Source organism: Panthera onca, chromosome E1 (assembly GCF_046562875.1).
Source record: "Panthera onca isolate mPanOnc1 chromosome E1, mPanOnc1 haplotype 2, whole genome shotgun sequence".
NCBI classification, from domain to species: Eukaryota; Metazoa; Chordata; class Mammalia; order Carnivora; family Felidae; genus Panthera; species Panthera onca.
In genome coordinates, this window is record NC_138352.1 from 17270306 (window position 1) to 17285979 (window position 15674).

The 15674-nt window shown below is 67.3% G+C and overlaps 1 protein-coding gene across 5 annotated transcripts in view; it reads left to right on the plus strand.

Annotated features, from left to right (window-relative positions):
* PITPNM3 (PITPNM family member 3) overlaps positions 1-15674 on the plus strand; it is a 74623-nt gene that overhangs the window by 50956 nt on the left and 7993 nt on the right. For all 5 annotated transcript variants that reach the window (XM_078437922.2, XM_078437924.2, XM_078437926.2 and 2 more), the window contains 11 exons: positions 265-454; positions 1502-1624; positions 1952-2142; positions 4285-4457; positions 5648-5818; positions 7011-7205; positions 7609-7757; positions 9709-9825; positions 12038-12154; positions 12336-12484; positions 12717-12866. In XM_078437922.2, the coding sequence (XP_078294048.1) occupies positions 265-454; positions 1502-1624; positions 1952-2142; positions 4285-4457; positions 5648-5818; positions 7011-7205; positions 7609-7757; positions 9709-9825; positions 12038-12154; positions 12336-12484; positions 12717-12866 (1725 nt within the window). The remainder of the gene's footprint in view (positions 1-264; positions 455-1501; positions 1625-1951; positions 2143-4284; positions 4458-5647; positions 5819-7010; positions 7206-7608; positions 7758-9708; positions 9826-12037; positions 12155-12335; positions 12485-12716; positions 12867-15674) is intronic.

Sequence of the window (15674 nt, forward strand, 5' to 3'; positions counted from 1 at the left end):
TCCAAATCGGGGTGTCCCTTGGGGCCGTGCAGAAGAGGGCAGGGGAAGGTGGCCGGCCAGGAGACGCCAGGCCCACATCCCGGGCTGGCGCGGGGACGATGCCCCCGTCTGTGCTTTGTTTCTTGTGGCTCCTGCCTGGTTCTGCTTCGAGGGCCCCGAGCAGGGGCCTAGCCACGGCCGGCCCGTGCTCTCCTCTGCCCGGCGCGCGGCCCCAGACCTGCCCCTGCCTGAGCCCGGCCGGGCTTACCTTGACCCTGTCTGCAGCCTGAACCCCTACAGCCACGATGAGGGCTGCCTCGGCAACAGCCAGGACCACGTCCCCCTGGCCGCCCTGCCCCTGCTGGCCATCTCCTCTCCGCGGTACCAGGACGCGGTGGCCACCGTCATCGAGCGGGCCAACCAGGTCTACACAGAGTTCCTCAAGTCCCCTGACGGAATCGGCTTCAGTGGGCAGGTATGACAGCCTGCCTCCCTAACCAGCCCTGACCTAGCCTGACCGCTGTCCTCAGGCCGACCCTGACCCGAGTCTGACCCCTGACCTGAGTCTGACCCCTGACCCTGGCCTGACTGCTGTCCTTACGCTGACCCTGATCCTAGTCTGACTCCTGATCCTGGTCTGACTGCTGTCCTCGGGCTGACCCTGACCTGAGTCTGACCCCTGACCCTGACCTGACAGCTGCCTTCAGGCTGACCCTGACCTGAGTCTGACCCCTGACCCTGTCCTGACTGCTGTCCTTACGCTGACCCTGACCCTAGTCTGACCCCTGACCCTGGTCAGACTGCTGTCCTTGGGCTGACCCTGACCCTAGTCTGACTCCTGACCCTGGTCAGACTGCTGTCCTTGGGCTGACCCTGACCTGAGTCTGACCCCTGACCCTGTCCTGACTGCTGTCCTTATGCTGACCCTGACCCTAGTCTGACTCCTGACCCTGGCCTGACTGGTGTCTTCGGGCTGACCCTGACCAGAGTCTGACCCCTGACCCTGGCCTGACAGCTGCCTTCAGGCTGACCCTGACCTGAGTCTGACCCCTGACCCTGACCTGACAGCTGCCTTCAGGCTGACCCTGACCAGAGTCTGACCCCTGACCCTGGCCTGACAGCTGCCTTCAGGCTGACCCTGACCTGACAGCTGCCTTCAGGCTGACCCTGACCTGAGTCTGACCCCTGACCCTGGCCTGACTGCTGTCCTTACGCTCACCCTGACCCTAGTCTGACTCCTGACCCTGGTCTGACTGCTGTCCTCGGACTGACCCTGGCCTGAGTCTGACCCCTGACCCTGGCCTGACTGCTGTCCTTACGCTGACCCTGACCCTAGTTTGACTGCTGCCCTCAGGCCGACCCTGACCCAGCATGAACACCCATCCCCCACAGGGGTTCTGTCAGTGGCTCTCCGGGACAGGTCCCTTACTCTGCCAGGGACAGGGGACTGGTGCTCTGGCCGGGTACGGGGGCGGTGGGTCAGCGGCGGGCGGGCCTTTAGCCCCAGCTGTGTGTGCCCCAGGTGTGTCTCATCGGGGACTGTGTGGGGGGCCTCCTGGCCTTCGATGCCATCTGCTACAGCGCGGGGCCCTCGGGTGACAGTCCGGGCGGCAGCAGCCGGAAGGGCAGCATCAGCAGCACCCAGGTGCGGGCCAGCCGGTGGGGGTCGGGGAGGGGCCTGTCCTGGGGAGGTGAGGTGGGCCTTCACCCCGGTACACGGTCGCTACCCCGGAAGTGTTGCCCTACGGGAGGAGGGCGGGTTTAGGCCGGGGTCGGGCGCCTACGTCCGGACCCCCGGTGGGTGGCCCCGGGCCGAAACCCCGCCGTGACTCGGGTGGCTCCCGCGCTCCTTCGCAAGAGTGCTGACCTGACGTCTGGGGAGGAAGGGGTTCATCCGCGCCCGGGGGAGGACACGGGGCCCCGGAGTCTGTGGTGGCTGCAGTGCTCTCCTGTCCTCTGCGTGACCCCAAAGGACGCCCCCGTCGTGGCGGACGAGGCGTGCGGTCTGGCCGGCAGCAAGCGTCTCAGCAAGAGCAGCATTGACGTCTCCGGCGTGCCGGACGAGGACGCCTCGGAGCCCCAGAGGCCGTTGCCTCGGAAACAGAGCGACTCCTCCACCTACGACTGTGAGGCCATCGGCCAGCATCATGCCTTCCTGTCCAGGTAACCGCCTCCCGGGCCCCGTCCTCCTTCCTGCGCGGCGTCCGGGGCGGCGAGGACCGGCCCTGGGGCCCAGGCCCTTTCAGGAGGCCTGTAGACGGGCGCGGAGAGGCTGGGACCCCGGCCACTCCCCGTGGGCTCTGCGCCCCGTCCCTGCGCCGCCCCGACTTGCGGAGAGAGGAGACGGCCCTCCAGCGTCGCGGATGCTCAGCGTCAACCTCTGGCAAAGGGAAAATTACGCCCCGCCTGCTTCACTGCTGCTTAAGAAAAGGCGGTGGAAAAGCGGATGCGGGTGTGTTTTGCGAGCCGCTCCGGGGGTCGTTCTGTTTGTCAGACGGGGCAGTGGAGGCTCCTGGAGGCCGGGAAGCGTCCTGGGATCACACGGCCAGCGCCGAGCAGCTGGGGCCGGACTCCCGACTCCTGGTCCCTGGTGCGGTCCCTTCTGCAGAGTTGAGTGAGTTACAGGCACACTCATCAGGGCACAAGGGACCCACCTAGGAAAGGAGGCCTTGTTCCTCGCTGTCCCTCCGTTCTCTGCCCTGTCTGTCCTCGCTCCTTTCTTACCCAAGTGGCAAGTATCACGGGGCCATTAGGAGGTTTGCAAAATAGGTCCCCTGTGACCACTTTGGGGTCTTCCTCTTTGCACGTATTTTGTACATCCTTTGCGTTTAGTTTTCCTTGGAAAAAGAACTCTTCTACCGGGATCTTTTCTGATCCTTTGCCTACGTGATACGTATTCGGTAAATATTCTTAACGGGGAGCGTTTCACTGGGTGAGCGGACAGACAGCTCCCTTCACCCCAGTAATTGGATACTTGGCTCCTTCCAGTTCTGGGAAATTACAGCGTGCCTAAACGTTGGCGCGTGTGTAGGGCTGTTTCATTCGGGTGCATTCGTTCCCTGAAGAGAAATCCTTCCATCAAAGGCCCCGCACATTCAAATCTCTGACTATTCGAAGCCCCTCTGTCAGCCTCAGTTCGCATCAGGCTTGCGGGGTGAAGTCGTGACTTTTCTGGTTCACCCTTGAAAAGTCCTTTAAGAAGGCCCCAAATCCGGAGGGCGACAAGAAGTTGGAGGCTTCTGGTAGCCGGTTCAGCACAGCCAGCTTTTCCCTCTAGCGTAGGGACAGATGGCAGTTTCGTCAGACACCGGCGCTGTCCTCGCGGGGAGAGACAGGAGCCCGAGGACTCAGATCCGGCTACCCCGACCCCTCACGCACGGCCGGCGAGGGACTGGCCCGCGCTCTTTCCATTGTTATTTCTCAAATTCCCTCTCTCCTCCATCTGGAATATTCTAGTTGAATTTGCATTCAGTTACTTGATTCGTAGATCACGGGATCCCACTGGATCGTCTCACACTCTGAGCTGCACTTAAGTGCCACCTGGACGGTCCAGGGGCGCCCGGCTCTCCTGCCCGCCAGGCCTCGGCGGCCGCTCTGGGTCCAAAACAGCGTCGGCCTGGCTCTCGGGAGCAGTGGCGCCCGGGCTGGGACTGGGGGCAGTTCTGTGTGTCCCACCTTTCTCTTCAAGCCCTGCTCCCTGCGCAGGTGGTGCGGGAGGGAAGCGCACGCTGTCTGCACCTGGTTCTGCAGGTGGCCTGGGACCCCGGTGACAATGAACTTGCCCGATTCTGCAGGACCGGCTCCGTCCGGCTGGTCCATGTACCGGCCAGGCCGGGCTCCGCCGGCAGACGGCGCGGGAGCTCACCGGGGGCGCTTGCGAAGCCGGCCCGATGGGGCAGGCCTGCCAGCCTGCAGGATGCTTAGGTGCTCTTAGGCCCTCAGCCCAGCTGAGAAAATGTTTTACCGGATCGTGGCCGCGAGCGTCTGTCCAAGTACGGTCTCTGGCTGCCGGCAGGTGACAACGGCAGAGTTGGGTAGATGAGACGGAGGTCGAACGGCCCCGCGGTCTAAACCATTCACCGTCTGGCCCTTCAGAGAAAAAGTGAGCCGACCGACACCTGCCTCAGCCGGCTGTCGGCCGGGCCCCGGTGGCCCGCGCCAGGGTGGCCGTCAGCTCTCCGGGCTGGCCGGCGGGCTCTGACTCCGGGCCCCGCCGCGGAGGCGGCGGGCTGGGCTCTCCCCGCTCAGCCTCCGCACCCCCGCTCCTTCGCTGACCGCCCTCCCGGGGCTCTCTCCCCTGGGCAGCATCCACTCGAACGTGCTGAAGGACGAGGCCGAGCCCCCCGCGGCCGGGGGGCTCCCGCCGCCCGAGGTCAGCCTGGGTCGCTTGGACTTCGACGTGTCCGACTTCTTCCTCTTTGGCTCGCCCCTGGGCCTGGTCCTGGCCATGCGGAGGACAGTGCTGCCGGGACTGGACGGTGGGTGGCGCTGCCGGGGCCTGAGAGGCCTTGTGTCTCTGGAGCACGGTGTCGGTGTCGGGGCCTCCGGCTAGGGGACGGTGGGGGGGTGCAGGGAGGGGTGGGGCATGGGGAGGGGGGAGGGAGGGGCAGCCTCCCCGGGTGGGGCAAAGGTGAGCCAGCCCCGGTGGGTTTCACCTCCCTGTCACATGCCCCACGTGGGCAGTTGTCATGCTCCACAGGAGAAGCCACATTTACCCTCCTGCCGCCCTCCTTCCCCGGCACCCCCAGGCAGACCTTCTGCGGCCGGGGCGACCTCCCCGACCCCCGCACAGTCCCAGGCCCGCCTTAGTGCCCGCGGCCTGAGCGCCTGCCCCCAGTGCTCTGAGATACACAGTGAGGTGATGTGCACCGGCCTGTGGTTTAGCAGTGAGTCTGAGGGGACAAGCGGCGGGGGCACCTCGAGGCCCACACGTCAGGGCTTCTCAAACTCCTTTTCCACAGCGCTCACCAGCAGCCGCCACCGTGGGACGGAGAAGGGAGGGGCTCTCCTTGAAGTGGGGAGGGGTGAGGCGGACTCCCACGCCGCCTCCAGGTTGGCGAGGGGACCTGGGTCTCCCAGGACTCCGGACTCCGGACCATTCAGTCCCCCGACCCCGGGGGAGGGGGACACGGGGAGGCCTCGGGGGAAGACACCTGCCGGGCTGGGGGGAGAAGTGTTCTGCGGCTCTGGCCAGCCTCGAGCCCTGTCTCCCGCCTGCCTGGGGGCTGAGCGGCTGGGGAAGGGGCCGCTGATTCCGACTGAGAGATCCTGGGTCTGCCTGGTAGGTCACGTGGAGAGTTCGCGGACGCCGGAAGGACTTGCAGGAGACCGAGCAGGGGAAACAGTGGAGGGAAGGCCTGCGTGGAAGAGGGGCTGCCTGAGCAAAGGCACAGAGAGGGGCAGCCGGCAGGCCGGGGTGGGGAACTGCAGAGGAGCGCGGGCCGCAGCCCTGGGGCCTAGAGCACCGCTCCTGGTGGGGCAGGTTGGCAAGGCCCTGAATGCCAAACGCGGCAGCACGATGGCTTTGGTCCTGTTGGTAGCAGGGAGCCACGGCATGTTCTTGAGCAGAGGGGTGGGCCACCCGAAGCCGCACTCAAGGAAGCCTGCTGGGCCCAAGGGAGCAGGAACTGGCAAGGGGCTTCCCCCACGTCCTCTCTGTCCCCCTCAGGCTTCCAGATGCGTCCCGCCTGCAGCCAGGTCTATAGTTTCTTCCACTGCGCGGACCCCTCTGCTTCGCGGCTGGAGCCCCTGCTGGAGCCCAAGTTCCACCTGGTGCCGCCCGTCAGCGTGCCCCGCTACCAGAGGTTCCCGCTGGGCGACGGGCAGTCCCTCCTGCTGGGTAGGCTCTCGGCGGTTGCGGGAGGGGGGGCGGTTGTGTGAGCGTGCTGAGCCAGGGGCTGGGCCCCCATGGTGGCACTCCGGGGCCACCCTCTCTGGTCCAGGCTTTCCACGCGCTGGCCGAAGGAGGGACTTGACTCCCCGCCGACCAGGGGCCACGTGCTCCAGAGCAGGAGGAGGGGGCGGAAACAGCTGCTCACCTGTGTGCACCCCTGCTCTGTCGGGGGCGTCTTGGGGCCCAGAGGCCAGGCTCTGCCCCTGGCGGGCTCCTGGGGCCAGCACGCTGCTCGAGCCATCCGACCTGAGTGCAAGCCCAGGGGTCTGTGCTGGGTGCTGTTCCCCAACCTCGCCCCTGGAGGTACAGGGCCGGGAATGTGTCATCCCGGTGGGCATCGTGGAAGAGGGGGCCTTTGACCACGGCATTTGGACAGGCGGAGCAGAGCTGGAGGATGAGGGTCGGGGGGCACTTGTAGGTGGAAGGAGCAGCGGGAACAGGGCAGGTGGGTCTGGGGGAGGCCAGTGGTCTCCAGGGCTGACGCGGAGTGAACCAGGCACGGGCAGGGGAGGCCGGCGTTGGCCGTCGGGGCTGGGAAATCAGGGCCTTGGTTCCACATCCTGGATGAGGAGGTTTGGTCAGAGCCTGTTCAGGAGTTTGGGCCAGACTGGGGGAGGGGGGGTGCCGTGCATGAGGCTCATTCAGGATCCAAAAACAGCCCCCCCCCCATTTTTAATGGAAACTTAATTTCCAAAGTCCTGCCTCGTCAGGAGCTTCCACTGACGGTCTCCCCCGTGCACCCGAAAATGTGTTGCTCTGGGTGGGGCAAGGCCCTGCCCCGGAGAGCGCCCTAGCGCCTTGGCTGACACGCCTGTTCCCACCCTGGCTCGGCCGCAGGCCTCTGTGCCTCGGGGGCGGGGGGGTCCGTGGAGGGGCACGTGGTGACCGTCTGCCTCCGGAGGTGCCCTCGGCAGTTCTGCCACAGACAGAGGGGATGGTTGGGACCCACAACTTAGAGGAGGTGAGACCCAGCCGGGCCCTGGGGTGCAGGCGCCCCGTCGAGCCCCGGGGGGTTAGGGGCGCGGGCTGCCCGTGGGGCGGGGGTGATGGTGAGCGGACCGGGGGGGCCCAGACTCCCGCCCGGTGCAGGCAGCTCCGGACACACGGCCTGGCCCTGACCACGACCTTCCCCCGCCAGCTGACGCTCTGCATGCCCACAGCGGCCTCTTCCTGGAGGGCGGCTCACGGGACAGCCCACCGCCCCCGGACGCCCCCGCCCCGTCCCTTCAGGCCCCGGGGGCCCAGTGCCCTGCACGGAGGATGAGCCGGGACAGCTCACACAGCGACAGCTCAGACTCCTCAGACAGCCTGGCCCCCGCGGGCGTCTCCCACAGTGAGTGAGGGTTTTCGGGGTGCTGCCTGCTTTGAGGGAGAGGGACCCCCCCCCACCCCGGGGCGGGCGCTGGTCCACTGCCGGGGCTGCTGAGGGCGGGCTGGGAGCGATAAAGGAAATCCATCCAGACTGAGCCCCGGGGCCGAGCCGCGACCCCGGCATTTGTCTCCACGGGGCCGGCCCCCGCTGCTGGGGACCGGGTTGCAGGGCTCGTCCTGGGGACAGGCAGGAGAAGGGGCTGGTGGCTCACGGGAAGCTGAGTGGTCACGTCCGGGGCTCCGGCCCCGGACCTGCGCCCCGAGTGGCCCGTTCACCACGGGGTCCGTGTGCCGGTGCCCCACGCTGCCTCTCGGGTCAAGGCCCAGCCGGGCCACACGGTCCTTACCTGGATCTCGGCCCGCAGTCACGGCCAAGTGGTGGGGCGCCAAGCGTATCGACTACGCCCTGTACTGCCCCGACGTCCTCACGGCCTTCCCCACCGTGGCCCTGCCCCACCTCTTCCACGCCAGCTACTGGGAGTCCACGGACGTGGTAGCCTTCATCCTGAGACAGGTACTGCTGTCCCTCTCCGGGCCCCTCGGGAGGGCCCGTCCTGCTCTCTGGGGAACAGGGTGTCTTGCGGGCCACACTGCGCCCTGGGAGGGCGTGGGGGTTACGAGGTCACACGGGGGGTTTCGTGGAGAGCGCTGGCTTCTGGTCAATGGCGTGGCACTTTCTGGAAAATTAAATAGAAACCGCACAGGAGAATGGACCCGTGTTCCGCCTGGAGACGAGTCATAAATGCCTGTTCCTCTGAGGGTCTCGTTGTCCTCAGAGAGGCCGGTGACTGAGGGGGAGCCTGGGGGGGGAAGGGGGCCGGGAGGCGGGGTCGGTGGCCAAGGGCGGGAGTTTGATTCTGTTCTGTGTCCCGCGAGAAGCCACCGCAGGGCTGAGCAAAGAGAGAGCTCGTGCCTGACCGTGTTCTGGGAAGGGAGTCCTGTGTCTGCTGCTTGAGGGGCCAGAGAGAAAACCCCAGGCCCGTTACAAGGCCAGCCTGGGGGCCCGGCTTTGGGCCGGGAGCTGGTGCAGAGGCCCGGGGGGCCGGGGATGGGGCGACAGCAAGGCTTGCTGGCATCTGGGCGTGAGGGACCGAGGGCCGTGCTGCGGGGCCTGACGCCCACCTGAGCACCGGGGGGGGCTCCCTGGGGTTGGGGAGGAGCAGGGCCAGGCCGGGGCGCGGGAAACCGAGTCTTGGGTCTGGGCCGGAGAAGCACGAAGGGAGGCGAGTGGAGGCTGGGGCTCGGCAGACGCCAGTGGTGGGTGTCCCGGTGACGGGCGCGGTGCCCCGATTCTGAGGTGGGTTTTGCCCCCACCGAGCGGCTCTCCCCGCCAGTGGGGCATCCTGCAGCGTAGCCCAGTTGTGACCCCGCCGACCCCACGGCAGCGTCGGCCCCGCCAGTTCCGGGTGCAGGTCGTTGCCCGGGCTTCCGGCCCCTGAGACGGACGGTCCGGCAACCCCGCCTCGGGTCCTGCCGTGCGCTGGGCGGCGTCCAGAACCCGGGGAAACGCCGCACTCCCTGCCTCACCAGCTTCTTGTAAAAGTTCCCTGAGCCCCGTCCTCTGGGGTTTTCCCGGAGGCTTCGCCGAACCGCACGGCTCATCGAGTCATTGGCCACCGGCGACCGACCGGACCTCCCGCCCCTCGTGGGTCCCCAGAGGTCAGGGGGTGGGACTGGAGGGGCCAGCCTCTGGTCACGTGCGGCCTGCTCCTGGCCACGGCCCACCCCCCCTTGGGTGGGGTCCAGATGCCACCTCACTAGCAAACAAAAGGCATCTTGAGGGCTCTCTGGCATCGAGGAGATTCCAGAGGTCTTGGGAGCTCTGAGACCAGATCTGGGTTTCCCACGTGGGAGTCGGGGGTGTCGCTGTAGGCTGAGAAGTGTAGGGACGGGGACCCAGGGGGTGGAGGAGGAACCCTGGAAGGTGCAGGAGAGCCGGGAGAGGGCGCGAGCCTCTGCGCTGGGCCGGACACAGTCTGGGGGCTGCCGGGGGGGGCGGGGTCTGGAGGAAGCCCGCGTGGGCAGGGGCAAGGGGAGCAGGTGGGTGGGAGCCACGCAGGGTGAGGCTTCCATGGGGCATGGCTCCGACAGGCACAGGGTCCGTCCTCGGGACGCGGAAGGGCGTGACCCAGTGGGGGAGGGACGGAGCCACGGGGCTGGGTGGGAGGGAGGACCGGCCAGCTGCTGGAGCAGCGGGGCAGGGAACGGGTCTGAGCGGGGGGCCGCGGGTTTGGACGCCGTGCACAGAGGCTGCTCCCTGGCAGAGCATCTGAGAGCCCGCGGCCTGGCCCCGGCTGTCTGTCAAGATGGCGGCAGACGGGTCCCGGGGCTCCCGGCCTCCCGAGGGTCCCAGGCTGGCAGGTGGTGGTGGTGGGGGGGGGGGGCTGCCGGCCCTGACAGCCTTCTGGGAAGGAGGGAGCAGGGTGGGCCCGGCCGACCCGGAGCCCTGCTCGGCTGCCCGTCAGGTGATGCGCTACGAGAACGTGACCGTCAAGGAGAACGCGGGCCTGGATCCTGCGGCCCTGAGCCCCGCCAACCCCCGTGAGAAGTGGCTTCGCAAGAGGACCCAGGTCAAGCTGCGGGTATGTGGTCGTTGGCACCGTGTCCTGGTGGGGGCGGGGGTCTCAGCCGGTCTCAGGGAGCAGGGTGCCCTGGGGGCTGGGGCACCCGCGTGGCAGGGGAGGGCTGCGGGTGGCAGGGAAGGTGGGGGTGGGGTCGGGGCTACGCGGGGGGGGGGGGGGGGGGCTGGTTCCCGAAGGCCCGGCTCCAGGGGAGCACCAGGGCGGGGTCCAGGGCGCTGGGGGTGGAGCGGCTGGTGTATGTCAGGCCTCTGGAGACGCGGATGTGAGTCAGGGTCTTGCCCGTGACCGTGGGGCTCACGGTCTGATTCGCCTCTGAGTGCGTACGGCCCCGCGTGGTGTCTGCGGTGAGAGAGGGAAGCGCAGATTAGGAAGAAAACGGAGAGGAGGACTTGGGGCAGACCAGGCAGGGCTTCCCTGAAGGAGAGTCGCCTCCGTAGGGTATTGAAGGATGAATAGGGGCGTGGTATGTGTCACTTCGTCTGCGTTGTGGATGTGGCCCCCTGTGCCGGGTCCACAGACGCAGCCACTGCTCCGGTGGGCCGTCTGGTGGGAGCACCAGACGTGGACGCTGAGGACCGTGAGCGCGGACCGGTGCTCCGCGAATCCACTCTGTTCTCGCAAACGTATCTATTGAGCTACGGGCACGTTGTCTACAACTCGCCTGCTGAAGGGGGACAGTTCGGTGGACGCGAGCGTGTTCACGGACGCGCACAAACGCCACTACGGCCAAGTTTAGGACCTTTTCGTCACTTTGGAAAGAGGCCCCTTTCCCCGTAACCGTCCCCCCACCGTGGTCCCTGCCCCTGGCCCCAGCTGTCTGTCTGCTCTGGGCCGTCCGTGTGGCGGAACCACCCGGCGTGTTGTCTCTGCGTCCGGCTTCCTTCTCGGAGCCCTGTGCTCTGGGGGCGCGCCCACGTTGCGGCCGGCGTGGGTACCTCGTTCCGCTTGACGGCCGAGGATCTTCCCGTGGACGGACACGTTCCGTTTACCCAGTCGTCACCTGTGGGGCCTTCGGGCGGTTCGCACCTTTTCTCTGCCGTGGGCGACGCTCCGGGCTCTCGTGTGTCCTCGTCTCTCGTGGGATCCAGCCGCCCCGGCGGGTGCGAGGCGGGGTCTCCGTGTGATTTTGCTTCGCGTCTCCCCGCGGAGAGGTGACACAGGCGTCTTCCCCTGTGTCTGTTTCCGCGAGTTAAGTCTCTCCTCCCTGGAGTTTTGGCGGTGTGGCCCGTGCCCCCTCCCGACCGTCTGTGGGTCCGGATCCCCCGAGGCCAGTCCAGGGGCCGGTGGGGGGGGGGGGGGTCCGCTGAATTGCACGCAGACGCCGTGAGAATGGAGGGCGGGGGTCCACGGGGCGCTTCTCGGACGCGGCCGGGCCAGGCCGTAGCGGGTGGGCTGGGAGGTGGGGGCAGACAGAGTCGGGGGGGGGGGGGGGCCCTGCAGTGCCCGGCCCATGACAACTGGGGGCCACAGACAGGTCACTGGGCACGGCCGTGACGCCGAGCTCAGGATCCGGAATTCACCGCGGGCGCCTGGGCGTCGGCAGTTCTGTGCTTTGGCACGGCTTGTGTTGACTGAGGGTCCCCGCTGAGGGCTGTAAGCAGAGCCCCGGCCAGGGGGAGCTCGGTGGGTGGGGACAGACGCCTATGGGAACGGTCACCGGCTTGAGGGGTTCGGTCTGGGAGCGAGGCTGGGGGCCGAGGGGGGCCTTTGAGCTGCAGGGCGAATTGAAACCAGAAGTGGAGAAGCCTGGGGACCCTGGATGCTTACAGACAAAGCGACTCCGTGTCCGGAATGATCCGCAGTGTGGGGGGTGGGGGACCCCAGGGAGGCCGTAGCTGGTGCGGGGCGCAGGCGGGGTCCCCACGCACCTCTCCACGCTCTGACGCGTTTACATTTCCCAGTAAGAAGACACACGGTAAGTGGCTGTGGGATGGGACCTGTGATGTGGAAGGCGGAACGGGAGGCGTCCTGGCAGGGTCCGGCCCAGGAGCCGGGGAGGAGGACAGCCAGGGGCCCGGCCGCCACCTCAGGGTGCGTGGGACGGTCAGGATCAGGGTGCTTGTCCGTCTGCGGGAACCCGGGGTCCACAGCACACGGCTCCGAAGGGGTGACGCGGCAGGGACACGTGTGCCCCGCGGTCCTGAGGACAGCGTCGGGAGGAAGCTCACGGTCCGGCCCCAGTGGCAAAGGCCGAGCTGATCTCTGCTTTCAGAACGTCACCGCGAACCACCGGGCCAACGACGTGATCGCCGCGGAAGACGGCCCGCAGGTCCTGGTGGGGCGCTTCATGTACGGGCCCCTGGACATGGTGGCTCTGACCGGAGAGAAGGTGCGAGGGCCGGGCCGGGTGGTGGGGCGGAGCAGGGCCGGGAGGGTGAGCGGTGGGGAGGGCCCGAAGTCCGTGCGCCCGAGGGCTGGGCGTGGGGGCCGAGGAGCCGGCCGAATGGCCCCCGGCCCCCGCCTGCAGCCCCCGGCCTTCAGGGCGTCCCCTGGCCCCTCACCGCGTGCAGGTGGACATCCTGGTGATGGCGGAGCCGTCCTCGGGCCGCTGGGTGCACCTGGACACGGAGATCACCAACAGCAGCGGCCGCATCACCTACAGCGTCCCGCGGCCCCGGCGCCTGGGGGTGGGCGTCTACCCCGTGAAGATGGTCGTCAGGTAAGACCCAGGCGGATCGTGCCGTTCGGTGCCCTTCCAGCCGGGCCGGCCCGGTGATGGAGCCCTGGGGGTGCTTTCCGGGGTTGGGGGGAGAGGAAGACGGACCGGCTGGCCAGCTGTGGCTTCAGGAGATACCGGCCCGCTGCTCCCTGAGCCGGGCCCGGGCCGACCCCTGGCCTCAGGCCACGAGCTGAGTGCGATGCGGGGCCGACCACAGGCAGGTGCCTTTTAGGGGCGACCAGACCTTTGCGATGAGCTACCTCACGGTGCTGCCCCGGGGCATGGAGTGCGTGGTGTTCAGCATCGACGGGTCCTTCGCGGCCAGCGTGTCTATCATGGGAAGTGACCCCAAGGTCCGGCCGGGGGCCGTGGACGTCGTCCGGTGAGTGTTCCCTCCCGTCCCTTCCCAGAGGCCCCGGGAGAGCCGGGCCGTGTATTTTTCCGGAATTCCACAAATCTCCGGGGCAGGAACTGGGGAGTCCCGGTCATGTGTACCGAGGGTCCCCGAGAAACGCCCTGCCACCGTCTGGACGCTAGCTCCCCCTCCCTCCCGCCTCCGTTTGATCTCTGCAGCCAGCCAGGCCTGGGCTCCCGAGTTCTGACTCCAGGCGGGGTCCAATCGGCGTGTTCTGGTGGCCTCTGGGAGAAATGGCTCCGAATGTAGCAGCCGAAAAGAATATCATTCCATCTCTCGCGGTTCCGTGGGTGGGCTGGGCTCTGCTGGGATGTCGTCACGTGGGGTGTTCCCGTGACTCACGGTCGGGTGGCCATCTGGGCTGGGGGCGGGGCTCATCCGCAGGCTCCCCTCGGGCCCGGGTTCGAGATGGCCTCTGTACTCGCGGTGGCCGGGCCCGCTCTCTGTCCGCGGGGCCAGCCTGGGCCGTCTCGTGGAGACCCGGGTGGAGGCCGCTAAGCCTTCTCAGGACCCAGCCTGGGGCGTCACGGTGACCTTTCCGCTGTGTTCCGCTGGTCATGAGTAGTGGCAGGATCCGCCCGGATTCACGGGGAAGGGACCACCTAAACGTGTGAATACGGGACACGTGGCTCCCAGGGGCCACCCTCTGAGCCTGACTCAGGCCCAGTGATAAGTGGAAGATTGGAGCTCGTACAGCTGATTGGGGAGAGCAGGGGAGGCTTCCTGAGAGAGGTGGCGTCAGAGACAGTCCCCGAGGGGTGGACGGGTTCAGTCCAAGCCGCTGCACAAAGATTAGCAAACGTGGGGAAGCGAGAAGAAAATAGAAAACGGATTTTGATAGGCCAGAAAGGAGGACGCGGGGCAACAAGGACAGGAAGAGCAGAGCACGTGGTGAGACGGGGTCAGGGTGGTTGGATTTTGGAGGCCAGACCAGGACGGGGCCGGAGGTGGGGCAGGAAGCAGCCGTGTAGAAGGGTGTCACCATAGGAGAGTGAGGGAGGAGCCACTTTCTCCCCTCCCTGCCTCCCCCCTCCCTGCCTCCCTCTCATCCCTCCCTCTCACCCTCCCTGCCTCCCCCCTGCCTCCCCCCTCCCCACCTCCCTCCCCACTTCCCTCCCTCCTACCCTCCCTGCCTCCCTGTTTCCACCTCTGCCTCCCTCCCTGCCTCCCCCCACCCCATCCCTACCTCCCTGCCTACTCCCTCCCTGTCTCCTCCCCTCCCTGTCTCCTCCCCCAATCCCTGCCTCCCTCCTACCCTCCCTCCTACCCTCCCTATCTCCCTGACTACCCCCCACCCTACCTCCCTCCCTGCCCCCCTCCCTGCCTCCCTCCCTCCCTCCCTGCCTACCCCCCTCCTTACCTCCCTCCCTGCCTCCCCCGTTCCTGCCTCTCTGCCTCCCTACCAGCCTCCCTGTTTCCACCCCTGCCCCCCTCCCTGCCTCCCCCATCCCTCCCTCCCTCCCTGCCTCCACCCCTCCTTCCATCCCTGCCTCCTTTCCTGTCTCCCTCCCTCCCTGCCTCCACCCTTTTGTGAGGCTGACTCAGGGCCAGGCCCGAGAGCAAGGCAGCCCCACGGGGAAAACAAGTCTCAGGCATGAGAAACTAACCCGGACTCCAGCTGAGCAGGACCGATGCCGGGCCTCAGCGTAGTAGCAGTGATCCCTCTGGGGAGAGCAGACCAGCCTGGACTGGGGACCCCAGCAGACCAGGGACTTAGCTGCCCTCCAGATGCCCCTGGCCCTGCGGGAACAGGCCCTGGACGGACAGGCTCGAGCTCCTGGCAAGTGTCCAGCTCGCCCTGTGAGGGTGGGTGGCTTATTCCTCTTACGTCTTCCCCCCCCCCCGCCCGTCAGAGCCCCCCTTCCACGGCTGGGAGTGGGGGGGGCTGTGGTCCTCTCCCCCGGGGACCCACACCGTGGTCTTCACGTGGGCTCCTGAGTCCCTGCCGTGTTCCACAGACCCTGCTGCTGATAAACGGACTACCGGGTCCAGCTCAGAACTAGCCAGAGTCCCCAGGGTGGCATCTGAGCCTGTGTGGGATTATGGAACATCCCCCCCGAACCCCCAGGGCGCTCTCCCAAGTCTGGAGCCCCCCAGTCTATGGTGAGCCGGGGGTGGCCGGTGCCAGAGCAGCCCCTGACAGGCCCGAGCTCATCTGGCATCTTGTAGGCAGAGTCCCGTGTGAGGTCAACAGACAGCACACTCCCACCGTGCTGCGGGAGCAGACAGGGGAGGCCTGGGAAGCTGGGAGGGCTTCCTGCACGAGGGGGCCTTGAGAGGGGATGGGAACGTGAGGAGATGAAGCCCTGAAGGCCGTCCAGGGGAGGGGTCCGCAGCTGGGGTCCCAGCTTGAGCTGGAGCTCAAGACCCATAGGTGCAGCAAAGCAGCCCCGTGTGGCCGGGGTGATACGATGGTCGGGGGTAGAGTGTGACGGGCCACAGGTGCACGCAGGGCTGGACACCTCGGGACGCTGGGGAGCCAGGGACAGCTTTGGGCACAGGAGCTATGGTCACCATGGAAACAGGACCAGGGGGAGCGCCACGGCCTCTGTCCAGTACGCACTATGCTGGTCATGTCTGGACTCCTCCTTTCCCGCCTTGGGACGGCCCTCGTTTCAGTTCTTGTCCCCCCTGTCACGGGTGGGGCCTGGAGGGGGTTGCACGGCCCAGGTTGGACTGGAGTCGGGTGGGATGTGAGCGAAGGCCGAGGAGGGCGCCGAAGCAGGAGGGGGTCAGGGGTCAGGTCCTGCTGGTCGCTGGTTGAACGGGAGGCCG